This window comes from Eulemur rufifrons, chromosome 9, assembly GCF_041146395.1.
Source record: "Eulemur rufifrons isolate Redbay chromosome 9, OSU_ERuf_1, whole genome shotgun sequence".
Taxonomy (NCBI): Eukaryota; Metazoa; Chordata; class Mammalia; order Primates; family Lemuridae; genus Eulemur; species Eulemur rufifrons.
Window position 1 is genome coordinate 35111886 of NC_090991.1, and position 25394 is coordinate 35137279.

The 25394-nt window shown below is 50.9% G+C and overlaps 1 protein-coding gene and 1 long non-coding RNA gene across 3 annotated transcripts; one reads left to right on the forward strand and one right to left on the reverse strand.

Moving 5' to 3' along the window:
- Positions 1–6075: 6075 nt before the first annotated feature.
- LOC138391502 (uncharacterized) lies at positions 6076–9659 on the reverse strand. Its single transcript, XR_011234845.1, has 3 exons — positions 9436–9659; positions 8363–8449; positions 6076–6260 (listed from the first exon to the last, which is right to left on the reverse strand). It is a non-coding gene; the product is annotated as an uncharacterized lncRNA (long non-coding RNA).
- Positions 9660–9795: 136 nt separating this feature from the next.
- Positions 9796–18886, forward strand: COPZ2 (COPI coat complex subunit zeta 2). 2 transcript variants are annotated; one of them, XM_069482423.1, is made up of 9 exons: positions 9796–9932; positions 10690–10764; positions 12013–12094; positions 12654–12745; positions 13220–13275; positions 13739–13816; positions 16011–16062; positions 16664–16702; positions 18580–18886. In XM_069482423.1, the coding sequence occupies exons 1-9, from the start codon at positions 9822–9824 to the stop codon at positions 18625–18627; spliced, it is 633 nt and encodes a 210-aa protein (XP_069338524.1). In that variant the 5' UTR covers positions 9796–9821; the 3' UTR covers positions 18628–18886. The 2 variants fall into 2 exon arrangements, with proteins under 2 accessions (XP_069338524.1, XP_069338523.1); XM_069482422.1 differs by lacking the exon at positions 18580–18886 and adding an exon at positions 17335–18573.
- The last annotated feature ends 6508 nt before the right edge of the window (positions 18887–25394 follow it).

A 25394-nucleotide genomic window follows, 5' to 3' on the forward strand; every position in this document is an offset into this window, starting at 1 on the left:
AAGAGCCCCTCCTTGCCTAATACTCCACAGTGTTTAGTCTTGCTTTTTTAGCGACTTTCCTGACTTTCCAGAGCTCTCCAATCCCATCTAGCTATATTTCCGAAACGTGTATGACTGTCAAACATAAGTTACCCCCAGCTTCACTTTGGGGAGCTTGCTGAACTTGCAAATTCTGAGGCCCCACTGAGAGTCTGACTGAGTAACCATGGTATGGCGGCCTGATAACCTGCCGGCCTGGGTCATTTATTTATTTGTGTATTTATGTATTTATTTTTCAGACAGGGTTCTGCTCTGTTGCCTGGGCTAGAGTGGAGTCATCATAGCTCACTGCTCAAACTCCTGGGTTCAAGCGGTCCTCCTGCCTCAGCCTCTGGGAGTAGCTGGGACCGTAGGCGCACTGCCACCAGCACAGATAATTTTTCTGTTTTTTGTAGAGTGAGGTTTTGTTATGTTGCTCACACTGGTCTTCAACTCCTGGCCTCAAGCGATTCTCACATTTTGGCCGCCAAAATACTAGGATTACAGGCCTGAGCCACTGAGCCCAGCCTGCTTGGGTAATTCTAGTGCAGGTGGTGCAAAGACCACATTTAGGGGATCCCTGAGTTGGAGTTTGTACTGTGTTGCTCACAGCTGTGGGACAAAGAGGTGTCAACTCAAGTTCTCTCCCTGGAAGAGCCCATAGTATACTGGTTGAGTCATTGGTCCTTGTAGACTAAGGACAAGGCCAACTGATAACTTACTAAATAACCAAATCCATCATGTGCTTGCAGAGTTAGGAGGCTTAGTCGGGTGTGGTTCAGACTGTGAAGTACTTCCGCCATATGTAAACATATACCAGCATCCACTCATTGAATTCTTTTTTTTTTTTTTTTGAGACAGAGTCTTGCTCTGTTACCGGGGCTAGAGTGCCATGGCATCAGCCTAGCCTAGCTCACAGCAACCTCAAACTACTAGGCTCAAGTGATCCTCCTGCCTCAGCCTCCCGAGTAGCTGGGACTACAGGCATGTGCCACCATGCCCAGCTAATTTTTTTCTATATATATTTCTAGTTGTCCAGCTAATTTCTTTTCTATTTTTTCTGTAGAGACGGGAATCTCACTCTTGCTCAGGGTGGTCTTGAACTGCTGAGCTCAAACAATCCGCCCGCCTTAGCTTCCCAGAGTGCTAGGATTATAGGTGTGAGCCACCACACCCGGCCCCACTCATTGAATTCTTACAAAACTTCTGAGTTACTTTACCCATTTCAAACACTGAATCATGTTTTACTTATTCATTTTCCTATCTGTTTCCCAGTAAATACTAGAATACACACTCCACAAGGACTATCATTTCATGCATTAACTGTTGTGTCTTCAAAATGTGAACTAAAAATCTTAAGGCTCCCCACCACCGGCTGACTGAATGGACCCCCTCCTGGCCAAGGGGATACCTACCCTAAAACTGAATTGTCTGTCTTGTGGAGGGAGGTCAGACAAACTTCATCAAGCCTTCCGCCCTCATTGGCGATATCCCTTGTAACTCATTAACAGGCCTAAGGCTAGGCAAGAGAAACCTGCAGGTCCTCAATTTACACAACAAATCCTCCCGTGGCTCCTCTCTGACTAACACACCTCCTTATCTTAAAACATTCCAAACCTTTAGACAAAGCTTCCTTTCTTTAACCAATTACAAGTCAAAGAATCTTTAAACCCTCCTATAACCTGTAACTCACCCTGCCCCTTTGAGATGGCCCACCTTTTTGGGCCAAACCAATGTATGCCTTGCATGTATTGATTTATGTCTTTACCTGTAATCCCTGTCTCCCTGAAATGTATAAAACCAAACTGTAACCCAACCACAGCCAGTCCATTTGCTCAAGGCATCGTGGGTGTGGCTCTGGGTCATGGTCCTCAAATTTGGCTCAGAATAAACCTCTTTAAATTATTTTACAGAGTTTGGCTTCTTTTCCGTTGACAAAAGCCTAGAACAGTGCATGGAATTTATTAGACACTCAAATACTGAATAATTGAATGGGGACTGAAGGAGGCAGGCCTGTGATTAGAAGTTCCTGTTGAAAGAAATTCATTAACCACACCTTGGAGGAGGTGTGGTTTTGAAGGATATGCCATGGTACCAAGAAAATAAGAGACAATTCAACCCCTGAATTACTGAGACAACGAAGGTAAATACTGCTATTGGGTAAGAAAGGAGGAGAAGTTTGGGTGTGACTATTAACTCTAAAAATAAATCAAGAGGGTTGAGAAGGAAATATTTAAAAACCATAGGACTGAAAGCTATCAAGGCTCAACTAAAGTTATAGCGTTTAGTTGAGAAGGTGGAAGGAGAGATAGCATACTAAGAGTGGTCATTTGTTTGGCATAGCAAATACAGAACAATTTTAAGTCCTGACGCAGTAAAAACAAACAAAACCTGGATAATCCTTCATAGGGAATCAGGAAACCTTAGCACCAGCAAAACTGAGTGTTTTAGGCAAGTCCATTTTCCAAGTGTCTTGGGCTGCATACCAGGTGCCTAGGATTAAAAATAAAGTGGATAAAAGGCTAACATGAAATCAAGAAAGATACATACACACTGAAATGAAATACCACAGCTGTAGGTGGGGAGGCCACGCTGGGGAGATGAGGTATGGTTCTGTCATGTTATTTTGAGAGCTTAAATTCATTTGATCGCTTTTTAATGACTCCTGAGTATCTTGGGATAGCTCCCATACCATCTTCTCCTTTCCCTGGGTCCTGGGTGTGGAGGGAGTGGCAGGCACCGAGAAGAGGGGCCCATGTTAGGGAAGGGATAAGAGGGTAGTGATCTTTTGTTTTTGCTCACATTATCCTGTTCATTTTCTTTTGCCTCTGAACTTTAGGTTCAGTATATAAACATGTATAATAATTATTTGAGTATAACACGGGAGAGAGATGGATCAGGAAGTGTACTATTGGGTTAAAAAATAACCAGAGGGTAGTTAGAAAAATTTCCTGCTTAGCAGTTTTACAAAGGTAGGAAGAAAAAGGGAAAGACAAAGAGTTGCAAGGGCCAAGGAGAATATATAAAGACAGTCGCAATTGCAACAGCAGGCCTGGCAGCGTGTGGGCACCGAGATATCTGATACTCCATGGTAGGGGGCGGAGACAGCAAGACTAGAGTTTCAGATCAAGTCTGAGCAGGTGCAGACCTTCCCAGAACCTGCTGATTAACCTTGTAAAACCAAGGGTGTGTCCTTCTTCACCCAGGAAGCCACCCTTCTTACTTCCCGGGACACTCCCCCACGCCCCCCTCCCTTTGCCTAGGACAGCTGTGGGTTTTGTTTTGTTTTGTTATTTAAGGGGGGGAGAGTGAAGAGGGGGTTCAAGTTTTTTTTTTTTTTTTTTTGAGACAGAATCTCACTCTGTCGCCCTGGGTAGAGCACAGTGGCATAATCATACCCCACTGCAGCCTCAAACTCCTGGGCTCAAGTGATCCTCCTGCCTCAGCCTCCTGAGTAGCTGGGACTACAGGCATAAGCCACAACGCCCAGCTAATTTTTCTATTTTTAGTAGAGATGGGGGTCTCACTCTTGCTCAGGCTGGTCTTGAACTCCTGAGCTCAAGCAATCCTCCCGCCTCGGCCTCCCAGAGTGCTAGGATTACAGGCATGAGCCACCTCGCCCAGCATGGGACAGCTAGCTGTTAATAGGACAATTACTCAAGAAGCAAAAGAAAGATCCCGTGCTGATGTGTCATCAGTCCCAGTATATCCATTAAATTAGACTGAGACCACTGGAAAAAGTGAGCGCATGCGCTCACTCCTTAAGGGAGAGGTTGGCAGCCATCAGTCAAACTGGGCCTTGCCCCGTGACTCCGGGCTGCGCAAGAGAGAGGAGAAGGCGGTTGGAAGCCAGGAAGAGAGTTAGTTCTAATGCACAGGGATTTGGGGGTCATAAACACAGCCAGCTAACCAGAAAATATACACCAAAATCCCCATTCTCCGTGAATATAGGCGTTGACCCACCCAGCTTCCCTTATAGGAAAAGCTGCTGCTGCCACCAACAGGCACATCCAGCCTTCAGTCATCCCTGGAGGATGACACCTGCCAGGAACCCTCAGAGAAGGGGCTGTGGGAGGGCAGAAAGGCTGGGACTCAGATTTCTACTGGAATAGCGGGGAATTGTCTTTTCCCCTAAGGCTGTGGTCCCCAACCCCTAGTCCTCAGCCTGTTAGGGTCCAGGCCACAGAGCTCTGCCAAACCCCCACCCCACCAGCCTCCCAGTCCGTGGAAAAAGTGCCTTCCATGAAACTTAGGAACGGGGGAGGCGGGGAGAGAAAGGCAGCAGAGCAGGAGGTGAGCGGTGAGCTATCAAATACAGCTGCTCCCCATTGCATCACCGCCTGAGCTCCGCCTCCCCCCACCCACCATAGTCTGTGGAGAAATTGTCTTCCATGAAACTGGCCCCTCGTGCCAAAAAAGTTGGGGACCGCTGCCCTTAGGCAGTCTTTTGGCCATTCTGGTTGCCCATTATTTTTCCTTCTTTAAAAATGTTTTTAAATGTTGCCAATCTATGTATTTCTCACCCTTCAACCCCACCTAATCCAGGGGAATAGATTAGATGACTGCCTGAGATATCCCTACAGCCCTTCTGAGAGATTCTAGGATTACATCCTGTCAATGCTAAATGTTAGCATGTTTTGCAAGGAAATCAATTAGTTTTCCTGCTAATCCGGACATCTGGCCCCCTTTCTTCCATGGTAAACATCATTAGCAAGCTTGTTACCATTAAACCACCAAAAGAGGTAAAGCCCTTCTGCAAGCCAGCCTCTTCCCTGTGCACCACTACCACTCTGTCTTAGAAGATTGCTTCTCAACTCTGGCTGCACATTAAAATCACCCCAGGAGCCTGTTAAAAAAAAAAAAAAAAGTACCAGTGCCGAGGTCCCACCCCAGACCAATTAAATCAGAGTCACCCAGAGCAGATTTGGGCATCAGTATTTTGTAAAAGCTCCTCAGGTGACTCTTATGTGCAGCCAGAGTAGAGAATCACTAGCTCGGAGCAAAAATGGTAATCAGGAGCACAGACTAGAATCATCCCTCATTTGGGATGTGCGCTTTCTCAATCCTAAAATGCTCCCTTTCGTGACCTATACAGTGAAAACGCCTCACTGTTCATTCATATCTTGGAGTAACATTTTTTGAAGCTGAGTTCAACTGTCCTGTGTTTTGCCATGTTGTCCCAGGCATTGGGTAATTTTCTTTGTATAGCTCTCAGTGTGACATGTCACAATCAGGGTGGTGCCATTGTGAGGTGGGAAAAGTAGGTGTTTTGGACTCACAGCTGGATTCAAAATTCCAGCTCTGTTACTAGTTGGGCTGTCCTGAGATAAGTGGAGATAACAATATACATATTCATCAATCCTAAAAACCAGATCACGTGTATAAAGCACACACACCCCGCATGTGGGCAGAGCTGAGGGCGGGGCCCTTTCTTGGCCAACCCTCTCTCCACCCACCGTACAACTTTATCACGGAGAAAGCCAAAGGCATTGCAGAAATTAGAGCTGTCTTTAGGACGGTCTGGTGGAAAGCCATCCTGCAGCCAGAACCTGGAATCTTTAGTTTTCTCCCTAGAGGATGCCACCAGCACACACATCCACACCTCATATTCCACACACACACCTCCCCCTCTTGACATTATAGCAGGAAGGATAGAGAGAGGTTGGTACCCAAGGGAGCTGTTTCTTCTTGTCACACTAGAACAGATGCTGAAATCCTAGGACAGACAGCACAGAAATGTGGCAGCAGGAGGGTGAGTCAGAGGAAACAGAATGGTCTCCCCTCCAACATATACCAAGGCCCAGAGGAGAACCTAGTTTGAATCACCTGCCTCCTGGGACTCCAAAAGGCAGGGACCAATTTCCAATTCCAGCTACTCCACAGACTCCAGCCGGTCAGAGATGCGCATAGCCCCCTCCCCACCCAACTGCACTCTCCCCACCCTACGCCCCAGGGAGCAGAGGGTAGAGAAACATGAAGCCTGCATTTTTTTTTTTTTTTTTTTGAACCCAGCTTTGGCTTCCTTATCCTGGGGAGGCTGTATCGCAGGGTCTCCTCTGCTGCACTGCACCCCTCTCACGTGCTGCCAGCCTTAAACCGCAAAGTCTTCTTGGGGACCATGTTCTGTGGAAGACTCTGTCCCAACACTGGGCATGTTTACCTTGCATTTTTACACAGAACTCCGTTAAAGGTGCGCCTCAGGCTGCAGGGCAGGTCAGGGAGAGAAAGGAGTCCTGGGCTCTCTGTTAAGGGAATTGGGGGAAGAATCACTGGGGAGAATCTCTTCCTTGAAAAGTAGAACCTGAGGACTCTGAGCTAACTTATTCACCACTGCACTTAAGATGTAAAGAGACCTGGTGATTATAAGATTGGCAACTACAGTGGGGAAGGTGGGGATTTTGAGAACTTTATGGTTCCTAAGCTTCCTTCCCTGGCCTCCTCTCTCATCCCCAGCCCCTCTGTCCCTCTCCAGTGCCCTCTGTCCCCTCTCTGTGTAACTAACGCCTCCCCCACCTCTCCCATGGAACCACACCAGCTCCCTATGTCCCCTATCTTCCAGGTCTTCCTCTGTCCCTTCTTCTAGAGACTGGCTCTCTCCCATAGTGCACACCATATGCCAAAAAGAGGCTGCAAAATGCCTCTGGAGGCTTTTTGGTACTGTCCTTATAAATAAGAGCTAAAAATGGACTCGCTCACAGAAACTTTAAGGCATCAAAATAATCAATTTTTTTTTTTTTTTTTTTTTTTTTTTTGGAGACAGAGTCTTGCTCTGTTGCTGGCTAGAGTGCAGTGGGGTCATTGTAGCTCATTGCAACTTCAAACTCCTGGGCTCAAGGGATCCTCCTGCCTCAGCCTCCCGAGTAGCTGGGACTACAGGCAAATGCCACTATACCCGGCTAATTTTTCTATTTTTTTGTAGAGATGGGGGTCTCGCTCTTGCTCAGGCTGGCCTTGAACTCCTGAGCTCAAGCAATTGTCCTGCCTTGGCCTCTCAGAGTGCTAGGAGTACAGGTGTCAGCCACTACACTCAGCCTAGAATATTTTTTTAAATAACATACCCAGCCAGCATGACCACTGACATAACATCTGATGACCTGGAATCCAAACAAATAAATTGCCTTTTTTCTGGTCTGAAAAAATGGTCTTTTTTCTCCCTATTTTACCAACTAGTGGTTTTGTTTTTTTTTTTGTTTTTTTTTTTGAGACAGAGTCTCACTCTGTTGCCCGGACTAGAGTGCCGTGGCCTCAGCCTTGCTCACAGCAACCTCAAACTCCTGGGCTAAAGTGATCCTCCTCTCCTGCCTCAGCCTCCCAAGTAGCTGGGACTACAGGCATGTGCCACCATGCCCGGCTAATTTGTTCTATATATTTTTAGTTGTCCAACTAATTTCTTTCTATTGTTTTTAGTAGAGACAGGGTCTTGCTATTGCTCAGGCTGGTCTTGAACTCCTGAGCTCAAACGATCTGCCCACCTCGGCCTCCCAGAGTGCTAGGATTACAGGCGTGAGCCACAGTGCCCGGCCCCAACTAGTATTGATTATGTTCACTATTACAACTCTGATAGCCTGCAAGGAAGGTGCACATGTGTCTTCTAAATCATCATATACCAGCCTGGGCAACATAGTGAGGCCCCATGTCTACAAAAAATTTAAAAATTAGCTGGGCATGGTGGTGCACGCCTGTAGTCCCAGCTACTCGGGAGGCTGAGGCAGGAGGACTGCTTGAGCCCAAGAGTTTGAGGTTGCAGTGAGTTATGATGACACCACTGCATTCTACCTGGGGCAACAGAGCAAGAATGTCTCAAAAAAAAAAAAATCATCACATACAGAGGTTCAGTACATGTTCCCTGAGATGTCCGTGCCACTCTCACTCACTCACCTCCTTCAGCTCTTTGTTCGAATGTCACCTTCTTGAAGTCTTTCTCAGAGGATTCCAATGAAAATGGCATTCTACCCTGCCTTTCCCTGACCCCTCACATTCCTGCTCTATTTTTCTTTGCAGTACTTATCACCAACTCACATAATATCTACTTTACCCATTTATTTGTGTATTATCTGTCTTGCACAGAAATGTGTGCATGCACGCATACAAATCTTTTATTGTAAGTTCCATGAAAACAAAGATTTCATTTTGTCTGCTGTCGTATCTCAGTGGCCAGAAAAGCACCTAGCACATAGTAGGCACTCAATAAATATTTATATAGCACATAAAATATAGTTTCATTGATAGGTACATTTTAATTATTGTTTGTTTAAAATAGGCATTCTATAAATATTTATACATAATCTCCCTCATCCTGAACTCATATATTCATTTAGTTACTCAACAAATGCTTATTAAGTACCTGTCGGCACCAGGCCCTGTGGGAGGCACCAGGAATTCCATAGTGAATAGACAGGCACATTATCGCTGTTCTCACAGCACTCAGAGTCTGGTGGGGAGAAGAACCATACACATTTGTAAACAGATTAGTAACAATGATATTTAGAGACTGAGAAAAAAACAAGGGAAGAAATCAGTAGGGTGCGGAGATAAAGAATGTGACAGGAGAGACCTATCAAGTCAGATACGACGGCTGTCACAGAGGGTCTTTCGGTGATGATGGTTAAGCCCAGGCTTGAGGAAAAGAAGGCTCAGTACTCTTAGCAGAGGACAGCCCCATTCTGTAGCCATCCATCCCTGCTCAACTGCTTATTCGCTGTACTGTCTTGACAAAGTCACACAAACTCTGAGTCTCTCTTTCTTTAAAATGAAGGTGATAATAGCTACCTTACAGGTGTGTGTTACATAAAGTATGTGGAAGTGTTATATGTAAAATACACCCGTTTTCTTTCCTTTCTTTCTTTCTTCCTTTTTTTTTTTTTTTTTTTTGAGACAAGGTCTTGCTCTGTCACCCAGGCTGGAATGCAGTGGTGTGATCATAGCTCACTGCAGCCTCCAACTCCTGGCTCAAACGATCCTCCTGCCTTGGCCTCCCAAAGTGCTGGGATTACAGGTGTGAGCCACCGCACTCAGTCACACACATGTTACGGGTAAATGCATAAGTACCATTAACTCTGTATCACCAGGGTGTGAGTGTCCCACTGGCCAGAGTATGCTGAAATGAGAGCTTGCCCTCTGATAAATTTAGACCAAGGAAACCAGAACATATTGCAAAGCGTGATGCCATTGGCGGAGCATTTGTGCCGCTGTGCATCTCTCTTGCTTCAGGTTGTGCTGTATGTGTGTCTTGGGAGACGTCTGGGGACGGGCGGGGACGTCTCCAGGACCATGCCCCCTTCCCCAAGTAGTGAGGGGAATGGGAGAACCTCTTCTCCAGAGATCCGTCCCCAGAACTGTCCTCATCTGCTGTCACTGCTAGACCCTGTCCCTGAGATCCAAAGGGTGACCTGACATATTTGCCCCCATAGTACCTACCGGAGATCAAGAGACAAAAGTGGGCTTTGCCTGTGTTTTCTGCTGGCCCAGGACAGCTTGCGGACACCGAAGCCACAGTTTGGAGAGGAGGCAGGAAGCAGGATGAGGTCCTGGGGCAACCTGAAGATGCGGAGTTCGGGGCTTTAAGGGACGGGAAGGACGGGGGAGGAGAGAGGAAGATGAGAAATGGGGAAGGATTGCTGGGGTGTGGGCGCAGGGCGCAGGGGGCGGGAGGGGAGAGTGGGGAGCGAGCAGGAGGAGGGGGCTGCGAGGCTGGGAAAGCCACGCACGCGGGCGCGGCGGCGGCCCGGGCCGGGCGGGCGCGGAGGCGGGGCGGCGGGCGGCGCGCGGGCGGGCGGCGCTGTCAGTGCGAGGCGGCGAGCGGAATGCAGCGGCCCGAGGCCTGGCCACGTCCGCAGCCGGGGGAGGGGGCCGCGGCGGCCCAGGCTGGGGGCCCGGCGCCGCCCGCCCGAGCCGGGGAGCCCTCGGGGCTGCGGGTACGAAGCGGGCGGGCGCGGGGGTCTCGGGCGGCGGGAGCTGGGCGGGGACGCAGCGGGGGAAGGGGAACAGCTAACTCAGAACTCCCGCGCCCGGCGGCTGGGAACTTTGTGCCACCCCCGATCAGCCCCAGGGAGAGGGCCGTGGCCCAGGACGGGGGAGAAAAAGTTCGTCCCGGCGCCGACTGGCAAGGAGGCCTGTCCAGAGTCCGGCTGCGCAGGGCTGGAGTTCTGGGTCAGTTTGGAGCAGGGTGGGGGTGGGCTGAGATTCCGCTGGGAGGGGTGAGGAGTGGCGTGTCCGCCCGGGACTCGAGGTCCCGTCGCCGGTGGGTGATGGGCGTGCTTCTGGAGCCCACCCGGGCCAGGGGCCTGGGGCGCGCTGAGAACGGGTCCAGAGCCGGCGCAGGCTCAGCTGGAAAGAGGAGGCTCGGCCCGCTGTCCCCCCGGCCCAGGTTCTGTGATACACTCCGACTCGGGTTCTGGAGCAGTCAGTGCATGACAGAACTTGGGCCCGGAAGGACCTTCTGCACCCAACAGGCACAGGGCCCATCCCGGCCTGCAGTGGAACATCTGCCTGGGAGTGGAGTGGGCACTGGAGTTCGCCCATGTGGCACAGGGTTGGGTGGGAGCCAGCTGTGGGCCTTTGGGGCTGGGGTTGCTGCAGCCTGAGGATGTACTCCTAGGGCCAGCAGATCCCACAGAGACAGGGTGTCCACCCTGAGTCAGGGGCCAAACGCAGCTTCCTTCCCGATGTCAGTTGCAGGAACCTTCCCTCTACACCATCAAGGCTGTTTTCATCCTAGACAATGACGGGCGCAGGCTGCTGGCCAAGGTAACCCCCCTCCCCACCCTGAGGGGCCCTGAGGAAACAGTGCCACAGCCCCAAGAACAGAGGTCCACCCAGGTGACACTCCCATCTCAGGAGACTCCACTGTGATCTCTGTGACTCAAAGCAGCCCAGCTTAGACCCTCCGGAGGTCATTCTGTCCATCCTCCTGCTTGTCAAGCCGCTAACCCCTGAAAGGTGGGATCTCCTCTCTTTCCACTCGTGTTCCCTGATGTCGTCTCATCCCCCTTCCACTGGCCAGCATGGGAACCACAGTGAACTGTGGTAGGACTGTAGCGTCTAAATCAGCTATGAAATGCATTCTAGATTTTCTGGTTTTTGTTTTTTCTTTTTTTTTATTTATTTTTTTGTTTCCTCAATACATGCATAGATTTTCTGTTTTTTGGAGCTGAAACTTTTTTGTCTTCATGACATTCAAATGAGCGTGTTCACCACAGCAGGCCAGCAGGGAGACCACTAACTTGCCTGCAGATTTAGTACTAAGTGGCAAAACCCACAGCCAGAACATTGAAAGCTGAACTGACCACCCTTTGCCTCTGCAGATGGCCAGAGGTGGCTCAGCAGTGCCAGAGGCTCCCAGGCCTCCTCCCCCGCCCCCCGTAGGACCCATCGAAGTTATAGATTAAGAAACTGAGTCAGAGAGAGAGGCTCACCAAACCCAAACAAAAAGGATTGATTTAGTTATGGAATATGTGCCAGGAACTTTTCTTTAGAAAAGATATTTAATCTTCACCATGATGCTGTCTGAAGTCAGACTTCCTTGCTGTTGAATCCCAGCTTTGGCCTCACAACCGTGAGGTGCTGGGGACTTCCTCATGCCCCAGTTTCCTCATCTGTATAATGGGGATGATAAGTAGCTGTTGCCATGATTGTTAGTGTTGTTTAGGAAGGACTCCCGGCTTTGCCATCTTCTTTGTAGACTCAGGTTGGTGTACAGCCAGTGTGACCTGGTGACCACCCCAATCCTTAACACCTTGCACATCTGCTGAATGTACAAGAGCCTCCAAGAAACCAGGAGGGGACTCCAAAAGCAGGCATCAATATTCCTCTATCTTTTGGGACTTTCTCTGCTTAGACTGTGTTTATGGGGAAATAGTGAGCAGACAGGCCTAGAGGGCCACAGCAGGGAGACAGACACAGCAGCAGGGTCCTGCTTGGCAAGCACCCCCTGTTCCCTGCACCCATCCAGGGAGGAGCCCTGTGGATAGCCCCTTCTCCTTCCCTTTCTCCTAGTATTATGATGATACATTCCCCTCTACGAAGGAGCAGATGGTCTTCGAGAAAAATGTCTTCAACAAGACCAGCCGGACTGAGAGTAAGTGTCCGTCTCTTCCTCTACCAGAACTCTGGAACACACACCGTCATCTTCTCCATCTGGACACATCTGTCCCTGTTGGCCTTATACACTCACAGGCCATTCCCCCTTTTTCAAAGCCTCTTCCTCCTCTCCTTCCCGGCTGTTCTTCACTCCCTTCCTCCAGGGACCCTCTACTCCCCCTCACTCACAACCCCTGCTCACCAGCTCACCCAGACCTCTCCTCCCAGCTGGGGAGGCCAGCTGTGCTGTGGTTCCCCCACCAACTTGGGTCTTGTCCCAGGGCATTGCACATGGTGGGAGGGTGGGCGGGAGGTCGACTGGTCAACACCTGGGTTTGTTGACTCCTCAGAATGCAGCAGTCTCTAGACTAGAGCAGCTGGTGGGAAAAAGGACACAGAGCAGCCTAATGGTAGTGTCCCTAGTACTGGTTTGTCCAAGGGTTCCTTTGAAAGGGAAGAAGAAAATAGAAGGAGAAGTGCAGAGCAGGAGACAGGGAGGAGGGGCCAGGGTGGGACCAGGCAGAGTGGCCAGAACTGAAAGTCTCCTCCACTTCTAGGTGAGATTGCATTTTTCGGGGGCATGACCATCGTCTACAAGAGCAGCATTGACCTCTTCCTGTACGTGGTGGGCTCATCCCATGAGAATGAGGTGAATTCAGGAGGTTGGGGTGACAAGGAGGGTCTGTCCATGGGGGAATGGCTTGGAATCTGGGGTGGAGGCTAAGATCTGGAGGCTCACCATTGGTACCCCTTCTTCTAGGCTCCAAGGAGTAGGGGGGGCAGTCAGAATGGTTCTTTCTGGGACAACACATATCCCTGATGCCTCTTAGGTTCCTTGGGAACCAGAAATGAAGTCATCACCCCCTCTGCAGGGAGCCTTTTTTCCCTTCTTGAACATAACTAGAGAAGGGTACCCTCAATGTCCCCCAGTGGAGCACTCCAGTGTTTCCCAGCCCAGACACAGGGAAGTTCCTGCCAAGGTCAAACTGCAGTCTCCAGCCCAGGCCTCTCTGAAAAGGGAGAACTGCCCTCCGCTGGCCACACAGGTGGGCTTTGAGGGCTCCGTTTGGCCTTCTCAACTGCAAGCGCTCTCTTCTCCTTCTCCCATATTCGCCCATCCCAGCTGATGCTCATGTCTGTTCTCACCTGCCTGTTTGAGTCTCTGAACCACATGTTAAGGTGAGTGAAGTTCTCTGCCCTCCAAGGCCGCATCCCCCAGGCCTTGATGCATCTCAGAGGTAAGTAAGGTCCTTCCTCCTGCTGTTCTCCTGAAGTCTCCACAAGACTAAAATAGTCCAGTCCCAATGAAAGTTCACTGTCAACACAATTAACCACAGCAGGGCTATAGCATCTAAGCTGCTTATGAAACACATTAGGGGTCCGGTGGTGGGCGTGGTGGTGTCAATGCCCAAGGCATGGGAGGTTGGGTAGGTGGGACTCCCGGCAGCAGACCCGCCCTGTGCTCAGGAAGGCCGTGCACAGGCTCTGCACTCGCTGCCCTTCACGTTCTCCTTCCCAGCTCCTGTATGGGGTTGGGGTGAGTGAGGCAGTCTCCGGAGAGAGAGGGTCCGCGTCACCTAGGCAGGGACTCAGTTCCTTCTGGCCATGAGGAGGCTCAGGAGCTCGTCGTGTCTACCTTCAGGAAGAACGTGGAAAAGCGCTGGTTGCTGGAGAACATGGATGGAGCCTTCTTGGTGCTGGACGAGATTGTGGATGGCGGGTGAGGCGGGGGCCGGGAGAAGAGGGGATGGTCAGGGACAGTCCCTTCGATGGGTGCCTTTGAGGATCATCAGCTCCAGATGGCACCCAGCACACTGCTGGGCTCTCTGGCCAATTCTCCCTCCCTTCCCCCAGCACATTCCCAGTGATCTCATCCCCCAGCCCTTACCGTTACACCCGGCTCGTGAGGACGGAGGTTGATTTCAATGTTAGGCAAAGTCAACTGTGGCAGATTGTTAAATAAGCAGGTGTTGGGGGCAATCGGGTTTGATCTCCTGTGCACTGGCACACACGCTGGTCCTCTCTGGAGGGACTTCAGACAGAGTCACCTTCCACTCCTACAGCTCAACTCCAACACCAGCTTGATGCGTGACTTGAGGCAGTTACCAATTCTCCCTGAGCCTCCCACTCCCCATCTTTAAAATGCAGGTGATTGGCTGGCACAGTGGCATGCCTGTAATCCCAGCACTCTGGAAGGATGGCTTGAGCTTAGGAGTTTGAGACCAGCCTGAGCAAGAGTGAGACCTGTCTCTACTAAAAATAGAAAAATTAGCCAGGCCCTGGTGTGCACACCTGTAGTCCCAGCTTCTCGGGAGGCTGAGGCAGGAGCATCACTTGAGCCCAGGAGCTTGAGGTTGCTGTGAGCTAGGCTGACACTGCAGCACTCTACCCCAGGTGACAGAATGAGACTCTGTCTCAAAAAAAAAAAAAAAAAGAAACTTCTTGAGCATCTTAAAAACATCTCCATGCCTTTCTCATTACATCCATTTTGTAGATTAGGAAACAGAGCCTCAGGGATTCAGGTGAGTGGCCTGAGGTACATGGGACGGTCTCTGGAGAGAGAGGGTTGACCTCACCTAGCAGGGACTCGGTTCCTCCCAGCCACGGGGAGGAACACACACAGCTAGGGAGTGACAAGGCCAAGACTTAAACCCACATGCCTGGTTCTGGGGACTGTGTTCTTCCCATGGCACTGTACCAAACTGCCTGGGCTCAGGGGGCTCTGGGAGACGGGGACCTCGGAACGCCTCCCTCCCTCTATGGCAATTAACTGCCTGCTACTGCTGGGCCTTGCACAGATTTCTGGGACCCAAAAGTGAGTGGACTAAGACCAAATTTCTTGGAGCCAGAGGCATAATTTGGTGGCCCCTCTTGAAGGAAAACTTTACATACACACACACCAAATTAAAAATACAAAATGAGGTGCAGGGCTTCAGGAGGCTTCTGAAGAGGGTGCTGGAGTGTAAGCTTCATGAGCCTCCCTGTCTCTGCCTTTGAAGAAAGAGATCAGTGTCCTGCCAAGGAAAACCAGGGAAGCGACACCCGGACCGGGGCCTTGGCCTGGGATGCTCTGTCTTTTTGGATTATGAAACCTTTGGTTTGGGAGCTGGGGGCTGGGGGCGCTTACCCCAGGGAAAGCACCTGGAAGAGGCCTCTAAGAAATGTTTGTCACTTCCAGTAGTCTGGTAAAAAAGAAAAAACTAAGCTTCTGCCCAGGAGGAGCCTCGCCGGGTAAGGAGGGGCACTCACATCCTGTCATCTCTGTCCCTCACTCCCCGTGCACCCTGCACACCCCCCAGTGCCCAGGAAAGAGTGCCCATTAGCTGAGAAAAACCCTCACTATTTGGGTCTATCAAAGGGGAAGGTAAAAAAAAAAAAAAAAAAAACTAAAAAACTAAAAAAAATTTTTTAAAAAGAAAAAAGTTTTAAAAAAGGAGGAAGACAGATTGTGATTTTTAGAGTTCCATTTCTTTCATGTTCAGCATGAGCCCATGGCATAAAATACTAGTGAAGTAAGATAAGGACCCCTGGGGCCTCCCTTCCTTCCCTGCGTCTGAGTCTTTTCACAGGGAACCCGCCCCAAGACCCAGAGGTGATGTGAGCTTTGAAGAGCTCTGAATTTTTTAAGTCCCTCCTTTTGACAACCTGGTCATTCTAGACTGGACTGCTCTCACCCAGTCTCAAAGTGTTTGCCCGGGGATGAGCAAGTGTGTGGACCACCGGGCCAAAGTGTTGAAGAATCAGAGCTGAGGGCCCTCGGTGGAGAGGGAGAGTTCCGATTTGAGGACTGCTGGTGGGAAGGGACCCTGGAAGGGGACGTGTTGCAGGATGCATGGAAGAGGCTCGGCAGAGAGAGGAGGCGGAGGGTAGAGCCACGTCACAATTTTCCTCCTGGTTTTTCTCTCATGCTGTAGCGTGATTCTGGAGAGTGACCCCCAGCAAGTGATCCAGAAAGTGAATTTTAGGGTAAGGGCCTTTCTGCATGCCCCCCTTCGCCCTGTCTCCTCCAGGCTGCCCTTCCTGTCCTCCCCACCTCCTGTCCTCCCTGGACTGAGATGTTCCATGGAAGCCCAAGCTTCTCTGGCAGAAGCCAGGCGCTGGATCGATGCACTTGTTAGGGCTGGGGGGGGGTGGGCAGCAGTTGGGGGTGGGATGTCAGTTAGCAAAAGAGATCTTCCTATCCTCTCCCCCTGGAGGAGCACAAGTACCTCACCACTTTCCCTAGTAGGAAGCACAGACTGGGGAAGTAAATACTCAAAGAGAAAGCAGGTGGCTGCCTTGGCCTTGAGGTTGGCGGGGAGAGGGGCACAGAGAATCTCCCTGCCTAGTTTGGCTATCTTGTGTGAAAGAAACCTTTCTTCCTGTCTTTATGTGCCACAGCTGGGTTCCCAGGGGCCCTGGCTTCCAAGTGACAGGCTGCAGGACTTCTACTAACCAGTGACACAGCTGCAGTTCTGGATCACCCTAACCACTGCTCCACCTCACCCCCGAGCCCCTTTCCTTCACCTCCCTGGCCCAGTACGCTCGCCCTGGCCTGACCTCCCTCCCCAACTCTGCTTCCTCACAGGCAGATGATGGCGGCTTGACTGAGCAGAGTGTGGCCCAGGTAGGACCCTGCATCTGCCTTGGCCAGAAATGGGCTAGAGGGATAAAGAGAGCAGAGCATCCCCGGGGACCCAGGGAGGCTATCAGAGCTGAGAGATGAGGGGTGCTAGAGGGGTGAGGGGGTGACAGGCCATCTCTTGGAGAGACCCAGTGGAGACTTCCTGGCTCTCCCAGGTGGGGGGAGCTGGTACTAACTGATGGGTGGGCATGCTACCGTCAGCCCAACGTGGGATGAACTGCCCACCCTGGAGATTGGTGGGTCACTCATCCCCCCCACTGAAAATCTGGGGGCTCAGACCCCTGATGCCCTCCAAACCTGGAAAGAGTACCCAATAGGAGTTTGCCTCCAAACCCCATCCTCACTATTTAGGGTCCACACTGGGATTGTTAAGGTACTCTCAAACCTACCATAGGATCTAACTTGTCCTACACATCATTTGCCACCTTGCCCCTAAGTGACCTGGCTGTGGAAAAGCCCACCTTGCCACACCCCTGCGTGGTCTTGTCTGGGAGTGCCTGTGGAGCCAGGGGCTGGGAGAGGTTCCTGGATCTGAGGCCTGATGGGTTCCCCAGCTGCACAGACCTCCTGCTGGGCAGGCCCACTGTATTGACCTCTGTTCTGTCTGCCCACAGGTCTCTCTGCTCAGACTAATCCTCTTTGCATGGAACTTCCTGCCCTGGCACTAACTCCCTCCTGCCGTGGTGGCCCTGCTGAGATGGGCCTGTGCCATCCCAGGGGTGGTGCCCACATTCCTGCACTGCCCTCGGTGCTCACCCTGCCTCGCCCTTCCGTCTGACTCCCTGTGTCTCCTCATACCCTGCTGGAATGACTGCAGCCACACAGCAGTTTTCAGGACAGAAAGAGGTTAGGGAGCAGTGAGCAGCAGATAAGAGCACAAGTGCTCGTGTGAGTCATCTCAGGGTACATTTCCACCTTACCACCTAAAGCTGGGTGACTTAGGGCAAGTTACTCAACCTCTCTGAGCCTCACATAACAACAGGTCCCTCCTGATAGAGTTATTATGAGAATTAGATGAGCCAATGTATGGCAGGCTCTTAGGATGGCTCCTAGCAAGTCATACATGCTCAATGAATAACCATCACTATTTTTCCAAAGGGAGAATGAAGACATAGCATGTTTTTTGGAATTCTTTAGTAAAAACAAAGGAAGCTGCAAGTAGCCAATGGGGGATAAAAATGAAGAGACTTAGATTCCAGCTAGGAGAATCAGGGGAACCCCAGGCTAAGCTGTCCCCAAAAGAGGAGGAAGGGACATACACACTGTGGGGTGGACCTTCAAAAGGGAATGAGGTTTCATGGCTGAAGGGACAATCTGAGGGATTGTGTGTGAACACTTCGCTGAGACTGTTTCCTCGGCATAGTGTGGGAGTGCACACAGCTGAGAGCAGGTGTCCTGTGACAGGGTCTGGCTGGCCACCTTTTGCCAGCTGTGCCACATCAGCAGCGGGTTGGGGTGGGGTGTTGAGGACAAACTGCCAGCCAAGGCCAGAGCTAGGGGTTTGCTGTGGTGTCTGAACACAGGAAGTGTCAGGCCTGGGCCCGGCCTCCGCCTGGACGTGGCACTGTGGGTGGGAACTCACATGGCATGGTGTGGGAGAGACTGAGGTGAGGCCACACCCACGGCTGCCAATGCAGGAACCAGAGGGTTGGGCAGGCTTGAGTCTGAGGTGGGAGCTGGCTGCAGCCAGTTTGGCCTGTGCCCGTTTAAACCCGGCAGAGACAAGCTGCTGCCACCTAGTGACCAGGGCTTGCAGGGGCACTTGGGGAAGGTGGGCAGTAGACTTCCCCATTACTGCGTGTTAAGGCATCTGACATGCCCCTCAATTCTTTGTCTCAACCTCCGCCACCCCACCCCAGGTTCTTCAGTCTGCCAAGGAACAAATTAAATGGTCGTTATTGAAATGAAGGCTGTGAATTCAAGGCTCCCTGCTCCCCAGACCATTTCCTCAATCCTGGTAAAAGCCCGAAGACCCCAGGGGTCAGGAGAGACCCCTCTGCATCCCCAGGCCTCGCCCAGAACTGGCTCCTGAGGTCTCCCGCCAGGCATTCTGAGAGGGAAAGGTTTGGTTCCAGCACTGAGTCACCCGTTCTCACTGCCTGGCCTTAACTCAGACCTTAGGCATTCCTGGCCCCAGGGCCCTAATAAACCTGCTTTTGTCTCCTGCCAAGGGTCTCTTCTCTCTTGGCCTTGGACGTGTGCTTGTTCAGATAAAGGCTCCAACACCCTCTGTGGCTCATCTGGATCTCCAGTACTGGGGTGGGGCATATCCCCCTGGCTGTGTGATTGTAGAAAGGGGTGGGTCACGGGAAAGGGGACCATTTAACACAGTGAGGGGGTGTGACGCTTATACCACGGGGCCTCCTATGTGTCGGGGAGGGCCGGGTATGGCCGTGTGACACGGAAAGACTAAAGTGGGAGGAATGGCGCATACTGCCGGGAAAAGGAGAGCATAAGATGGTACCCCTATTTTGTGCGTGCCGTACACATATGGTGGCTCCGCTGGGGATTCCTTGAGTCATGTTTTCCATTCCTAGCCTCCAGAAAGGAAGGGAGTAAGGCTTCCTCTGGACAAAATGAGGAACAGCATGGCTGTTTTTCTTGGCATGCCTGGGATCGCGGAATTCCTATCCTGGCATATGCCCTGGGCACGCTGAGAGCTTGCCATGCATGCCTTTGCCCCGATGCTGGAGGCGAGCAAGCATCGGCCAGCTCCCACCGTGCATGTGTGTCCGGAGCCCCCAGTGCGCTCCAGAGGGTGTAAAGAATTGCAGGTCCGGAGGGAGAGGGGGTAGAGGGGATCCCAGGGACAAACGGGAAGGATGGAGACGTATAGTCTTTCTGGGAGACGCGACTTTCACCTCTTTGCTGCCGTCCCAGAACCTCGGATTTCCCACTTTCTTTCTCTGACGCGTACACTTTCCGCGTCCCCTTACGTACTACCGCGAGCCTGTCTACGGTTGCGTCCCGGGACAGCGCGTTTCCCTCGATCCTTTGCGGACGGCAGCGGACGGCTCACGCCCCGCCCCCGGCCCTCCCCTCCCGGGCGCCGAGCACCGCGGGAAGCCCCGCCCCAGGACGGCATCCGCGATCCTATAGCGCCACCTGCAGGGGAAGACGGGAAACGCGCTCCCGGTGGGTCAGCTCCCCTGATTAACTCCGCCCCTAGGGCGTGACCGACCAGGTCTCCAATACCCGCAACAAAGCGTTGTCGTAGCAACCAGCACGCGTGACCTGTCCTGCGAGTTCCGCGCCAGCAGGGGTACTGGAATTTCCGCCAGCTGCTACTGTAAGAAAGCGGTGAGCCCTGGGTGTTAAGAGACGTTGTCCCTGAGGTTACCACGTCCTACATTATGAAACTCTTTAAGAATGGATATTTATAATGGCCTCGACTATTTCTGTAATTAGAGAAAATGACAGTTATGTAAACATATACATTGTAAGCGCGGAGTGCATAACCCATTCCAGTAAACAATGCAAAATGGCAACTCAAAGTGGGGGATAAAAAGAGTATACAATTAACTACTGTGGCGCAGCGGCCAGTGCGGCGACGAGAAATTCTCCAGAAATATTTTGGAAAATATGCAGCCACACCCAGTGCTTGGCTCCATCCACTGCCCCTAAGCGACCGCAAGGACGGGAGGGGCAAACGCGCTTCCTAGCAACCCTGTGGCGCCCGCCGTGGCCCTGCCATTCCAGCCGTACGGGGACGGGAATGGGAAGGGACAGGCAGGAGCCCGGCGTTTCGCGCAAACCCGCTCACCCAATCCAGTGAATTACGTGATGCTTTCCCCATTTCACGAAGGGGAAGACCGAGGCTCTGAAAGGTTAAAGTGTTTGTGGCAACTTCCGCAGAGCCAGGCCCGGGTGGGAAATTGCTGGGGACAGGTGGCTTTCCGGTGCCCCCTGCCCTGGGGCCGTCCGAACCCCTAGCCCTCACAGGAACTGTATTGGGTTAAAAAGAATGAGCCAAGGCGGGGCGTGGCAATGCAGAAAGTGACCAGGAAGGTGTCCTGGCCCGCTGTGGCTAAAGGGACTGTGGGGAGGGAGCCTGTTGCAAAACAGCCGGCCCAGGCCCGCGGCGCGGAGAGGGCTGCGCAGAACCACCGGAAGACCCGAGGAGGACCAGCAGGGAGGGGCGCTGCCCTTTCCCACGGACCCCAAGTTTGCAGGCATGGCCTTCTGGGGTCTGAAGCGGAGACCCCTCTGGGGATGGAGTGCCGCGGGCCGCTCGGTGCTCCCAGCCCCCTCTTGGCACCCGCAGCCCAGCGGAGCTGCCAGGATGGCTGGCCTGGCCGGCCGCCCAGAGCTCTGCCCGCTGGCACCGGCTTCCCCCAGACGGCCTCATTAGTTCTGCCACAGGCCGGAGCCAGCGGGCGCAGAGTGGAGCGCGGAGGACAGTATTTCTGGAACGGCAGTCGGCGGTTCCGGGCGGGGCGGCCGCGGGGGCGTGCCTTCCCGTCTCCTCCCCTCCCCAGGGCCCCTCTCCGTCTTCCAGCATCCCTCCTTCTTGCCCTCGTGAGCCACCCTACGGGCCCTGAGTGTATGCGGGAAAGAGGGCCTCGGGGCGCCCTCTTCCTCCAGCTGAATTGGCACCAGCCCATGCCTGAAACCGAGACCCCAGTAGTCAGGGCCCGGCCAGAGGGCGCGCACAGAAACACTGGCCCCGGGGCTCTGGCGCGGGACTGGACACTAGAACGCGCAGACCAGCCTAGGGACACAAAAGTAACGCGGCCTGGCCCCGGGACCCCTTTATGCCACCTGGAGCCAGTCACCGGCTCTGCGGCTCGGCGCGCCCCCTGCCTTCGGCGATTGGCTGGCAGGACGGCAGGGCTGGTCGGATTGGCTCGCGCCCAGACGTGATGGACGGCTCCCGCCGACTGGACGGCGGCTGGGCGGGGCTCCTTGCAGAGAGGCCCGGATTGGTAGAGCCGGGGCCAGCCCGGCCTGGGAGTGGGGTCGGGGGTGAGCAGAAGACCGCCCGAAGCTCAAACTTTTGGTGTCCTCAAGCCCCACGCCCCTTTGAAACTCTGCTATTTCTAGAAAAAGAAATGTTACCTCTGAATTCCCAGTAACTCTGGAGCCTGATGTAGGCAATGTTGAATAATTTACCTAAAGTAGGTTGGGCACAGCCCTCCATACCCGCCCTTTCCTTCCAACCTGGGTCTCACTCATTCAATAATATTTGTTTGTTGATTCATTCATTCAAGTATTCGAGTGTTTGCCATGGGCCAGGCACTAGGGGAAAAAAGTGAGAGAGACTGATTAGACATGGCAGTGGGGTGGGAGTGGGGGGTTGAAAGGAGAGAAAGGATTTGAGAGATATTTCAAGGTAGAAATACCTTTAAAAATCAAATGGTGTTCCATATCTTGATCTTAGCAGTGTTAAAAATTCACAGAGCTTACACTTAAGATGTGTGCTCTTTCCTATAGGTAAGTCATACATACTTCAATAAGAAAGAAAAAGAAATTAATCAAATGGTTGGCAAATTATATTCTAGCATCAACATTTGTGTGGTTCTCACCTGTTTCCTAATCTCTTTCCTCTTCTCTATCAACTGAAACTGGAAGCATCTTAGATGAAGATACAAAGAAATGAGAGTGTGAAACATACGAACACTTTGTACTGTACGTATAGATGAATCCTATTCCTCAAAATGGACTCTTTGGTAAGAAAAGCAGTATTGATAATAATAATAAAAATAAAATAAAAAAGAAAAGGCTGGGCATGGTGGCTTGTACTTGTAAGTAATCCCAGCACTTTGGTAGCCAGAGGTGGAAGGATAACTTGAGGCCAGGAGCTGAGACCAACCTGGGCAATATAGCAAGACCCCATCTCTACAACAACAACAACAAAATAAAATAACTTCTCTTTTGAAACAAATTCTTTCAACAGACATTAACTAACTGGGTATTCTGAGCCAGGCACCTTGCTGGGGGTTAGGTGGGAGCTTCTAAAATGAATTGACAGTTCCTGAAGCAAGATTATAACTAGGCTGGAACAAAGACATGTGTGCAGATAAGGAAATTTTAAACAATTCACAAAAGAGATGATGTATTACCCAGTATGTAAAGGAAGAAGAAGAAAGAAACTCTCCAAAGGGAGCAACCACATAAGCAAAGCAAAGAGGCATAGAATCTCTGTTTTGTTTAGGGAGATGCTGGCAGGCAAATGTAGCTGGAAAGGTGTGTGTCTGAGAGGAGCATGTGGACACCTGAGGCTTCTCCCTAGAGAGGTTGCAACTGGATCGCAGTGGGCAGTGAATGCCATGCTGATGAACAACTGCCATTTACTGAGATTGCCACCACTCTATGTGCCTTAGAATTAACACTGTCAGCTGGGCATGGTGGCACGTGCCTGTAATCCTAGCTACTCCTGAGGCTGAGGCAAGAAGATCGCTTGAGCCCAGGAGTTCAAATCCTGGGCAATATAGTGAGACTCCATCTCAAAAAAAAAAAAAAAAAAAAACCCACATGTCCTCAAAACCACAAAACCACCTAACAAAGTGGATCAAAGTAATGTTGTTAGGATTTTTTTTTTTTTTTTAATGAGGAAACTGAGGGCCTGAGGCACAGAGATGAGATTGAAACCCAGGCTGGTCGATCTGACTCCATTGCCCACTGCTCTTCTCTGCAGCCACAGAAGTAAGGAATTTGGCTTGTATTCCGAAGGTAATAGGGAGCCACTGGAGATTTTCAATCAGTTAAGTGGTATCAGCTCTGTGTTTTGAGGGAAGAACTCTGCCAGCAACCTGGCACATGGATTGAAGAAAGGGATAGGAATTCGGAGTCAGTTCATGAACCACAGAAGGAAATCTTTTCATTACAGTTACTTCTCATTTTTTTACCTAAAACAGTACCATCCAGCTTGATCGCTGATTTTGCTTACAAAAAGCAAATCTACTCTCAGAGTTTGAAGAGTTGGTGCTTTTGGATTCATTCAGATAATTGCAGGCAATCATTCCAAAAGAGGACCTCCAAAGAGACCACTTTGTCGGGGACAATGATTTGGACATTTAGGTTCTGAAAAGTATGTTGAAAAATAATAAATGGACCGGGCAACAGAGCGAGATCTTGTCTCAAAAATAAATAAATAAATAAATCCACTTTACATTTCATTTATTTAGTGCCCTCTTATCGCTCTCACATACCCCCACTCGGAAAATAGACACACACACACACACCAAATGAAAAAAAAAGAAGTAGCAAGATAGATCTGATTTCATTTGAGCAGATCCATGATTTCTCTTTATCCAGACACCTAATTTTTAATTTTTTTAAAAAGATGAGGGTCTTACTATGTTGCCCAAGCTGGATTCAAACTCCTGGGCTCAAGTGATTCTCCCACCCCAGTCTCCTGAGGAGCTAGGACTACAGGCATGTGCCACCACACCCAGCTTAAACACCTGATTTTTAAAACATTGAAAATATATATCTTATTCTCTTGGCTGCCAATGAATCCTCATCTAAAAAAATTTGAGGATAGAAGAAAACTCTGGAAGTCATGAAGCCTCTGCTTCCAGACAACAGCTTCTTGGTGAGTGACAGGGTTTCCTGGGGTGAGGACGGGTCGGGTAGATATGTGAGGACTCAGGGTTTGGATGGAATGATTAAACTGGCTTCAGCTGCTTCTGCGTCTGGGTGAGTTGGGGACCATCCCCACCATTTTGGAATGTCCAGCCCTGTGTTCAGAAGGTTGGAGGGTTCTTGAAACATTCCCTCCTAAGAGATGGCTGGGAAAGTCCGGAATTCAGAACTTGGTTTGGGGGAAGAAGATAAAATAAAAACTTCTGAGATCAAAAAATATTTCAGTGTTCTCCAGAGTGGCAAGAAGAATCAGCTCTCACAGGTTTGCCCAGAAGATGGCGCTGTAAGACAAGCCCGGCTTTCATCCTTCTTAGCCGGGCGGGATCAAGGGTGCGACTACGGAAGGACCCGCAAGAAGCAGACCTAGAGGATATCTCTACTCCCTATTGGGCAGAAGTTATCTCACCGTGTTCAGCACTGGAGTTCCTTCCTAGAAATCCCCTAGACCACAGAGGAGAATCTTGGGGGTTCCCATATCAGAGCTGTGAGCACCTTGGTAGGCAAGAGACCCTAGGAACCCGGGACAGCAATTGTCCTGAGAAAAGAGCGCCCCTGATCAAGAAACACTGTCAAGGAAAATAGACCTTCCCTTCCAACTCTGGAGGTTTGACCTCACGCCCGGGGTGGCTGGGAGGTTGGGGAAGGGGGCTAAGGGGCTCGTGCACTGAACAAATGTATACTCTGAGGTGGGAACAAGAAGGTGGGTGATTCTGGAAGAGCAAGCTAGAGACTTTCAGATAAGGGACATGAAGCTCAAAGAGTGACTTACCCAATGTCACACAGCTAACTCATGTCAGAACTGGGACAGAATGAGAATTTTCTGGGACCCCACTTGCCTCTCTCTGCCTCACTGCCTGTGTTTTCTGCCCAGCATGAGAACGAGAATCTAGCATTTATAAACAGAATTCCTTTGACGAGTACCTTCCTAGGCAATTAAAAAAAATAGCAGGGCTCTTGACCCAAAACTGCAATTCACATGTTTCTTTGTGTGTTTTTAATCAGCTTTATTGAGATATAATTTACATACAGTACATTCATTTTTAATTTGAATGAATTTATCCATTTTAAGTCTACACTGCAAAGAGTA

What these genes read in the sequence shown, in the direction of transcription:
- COPZ2 (XM_069482422.1), top strand. Translation starts at nt 9,822, where the DNA reads ATGCAGCGGCCCGAGGCCTGGCCACGTCCGCAGCCGGGGGAGGGGGCC. An exon ending in GGGAGCCCTCGGGGCTGCGG is followed by an intron (nt 9,933 to 10,689) that starts GTACGAAGCGGG and finishes TCCCGATGTCAG; the next exon opens with TTGCAGGAACCTTCCCTCTA. An exon ending in GCTCATCCCATGAGAATGAG is followed by an intron (nt 12,746 to 13,219) that starts GTGAATTCAGGA and finishes CGCCCATCCCAG; the next exon opens with CTGATGCTCATGTCTGTTCT.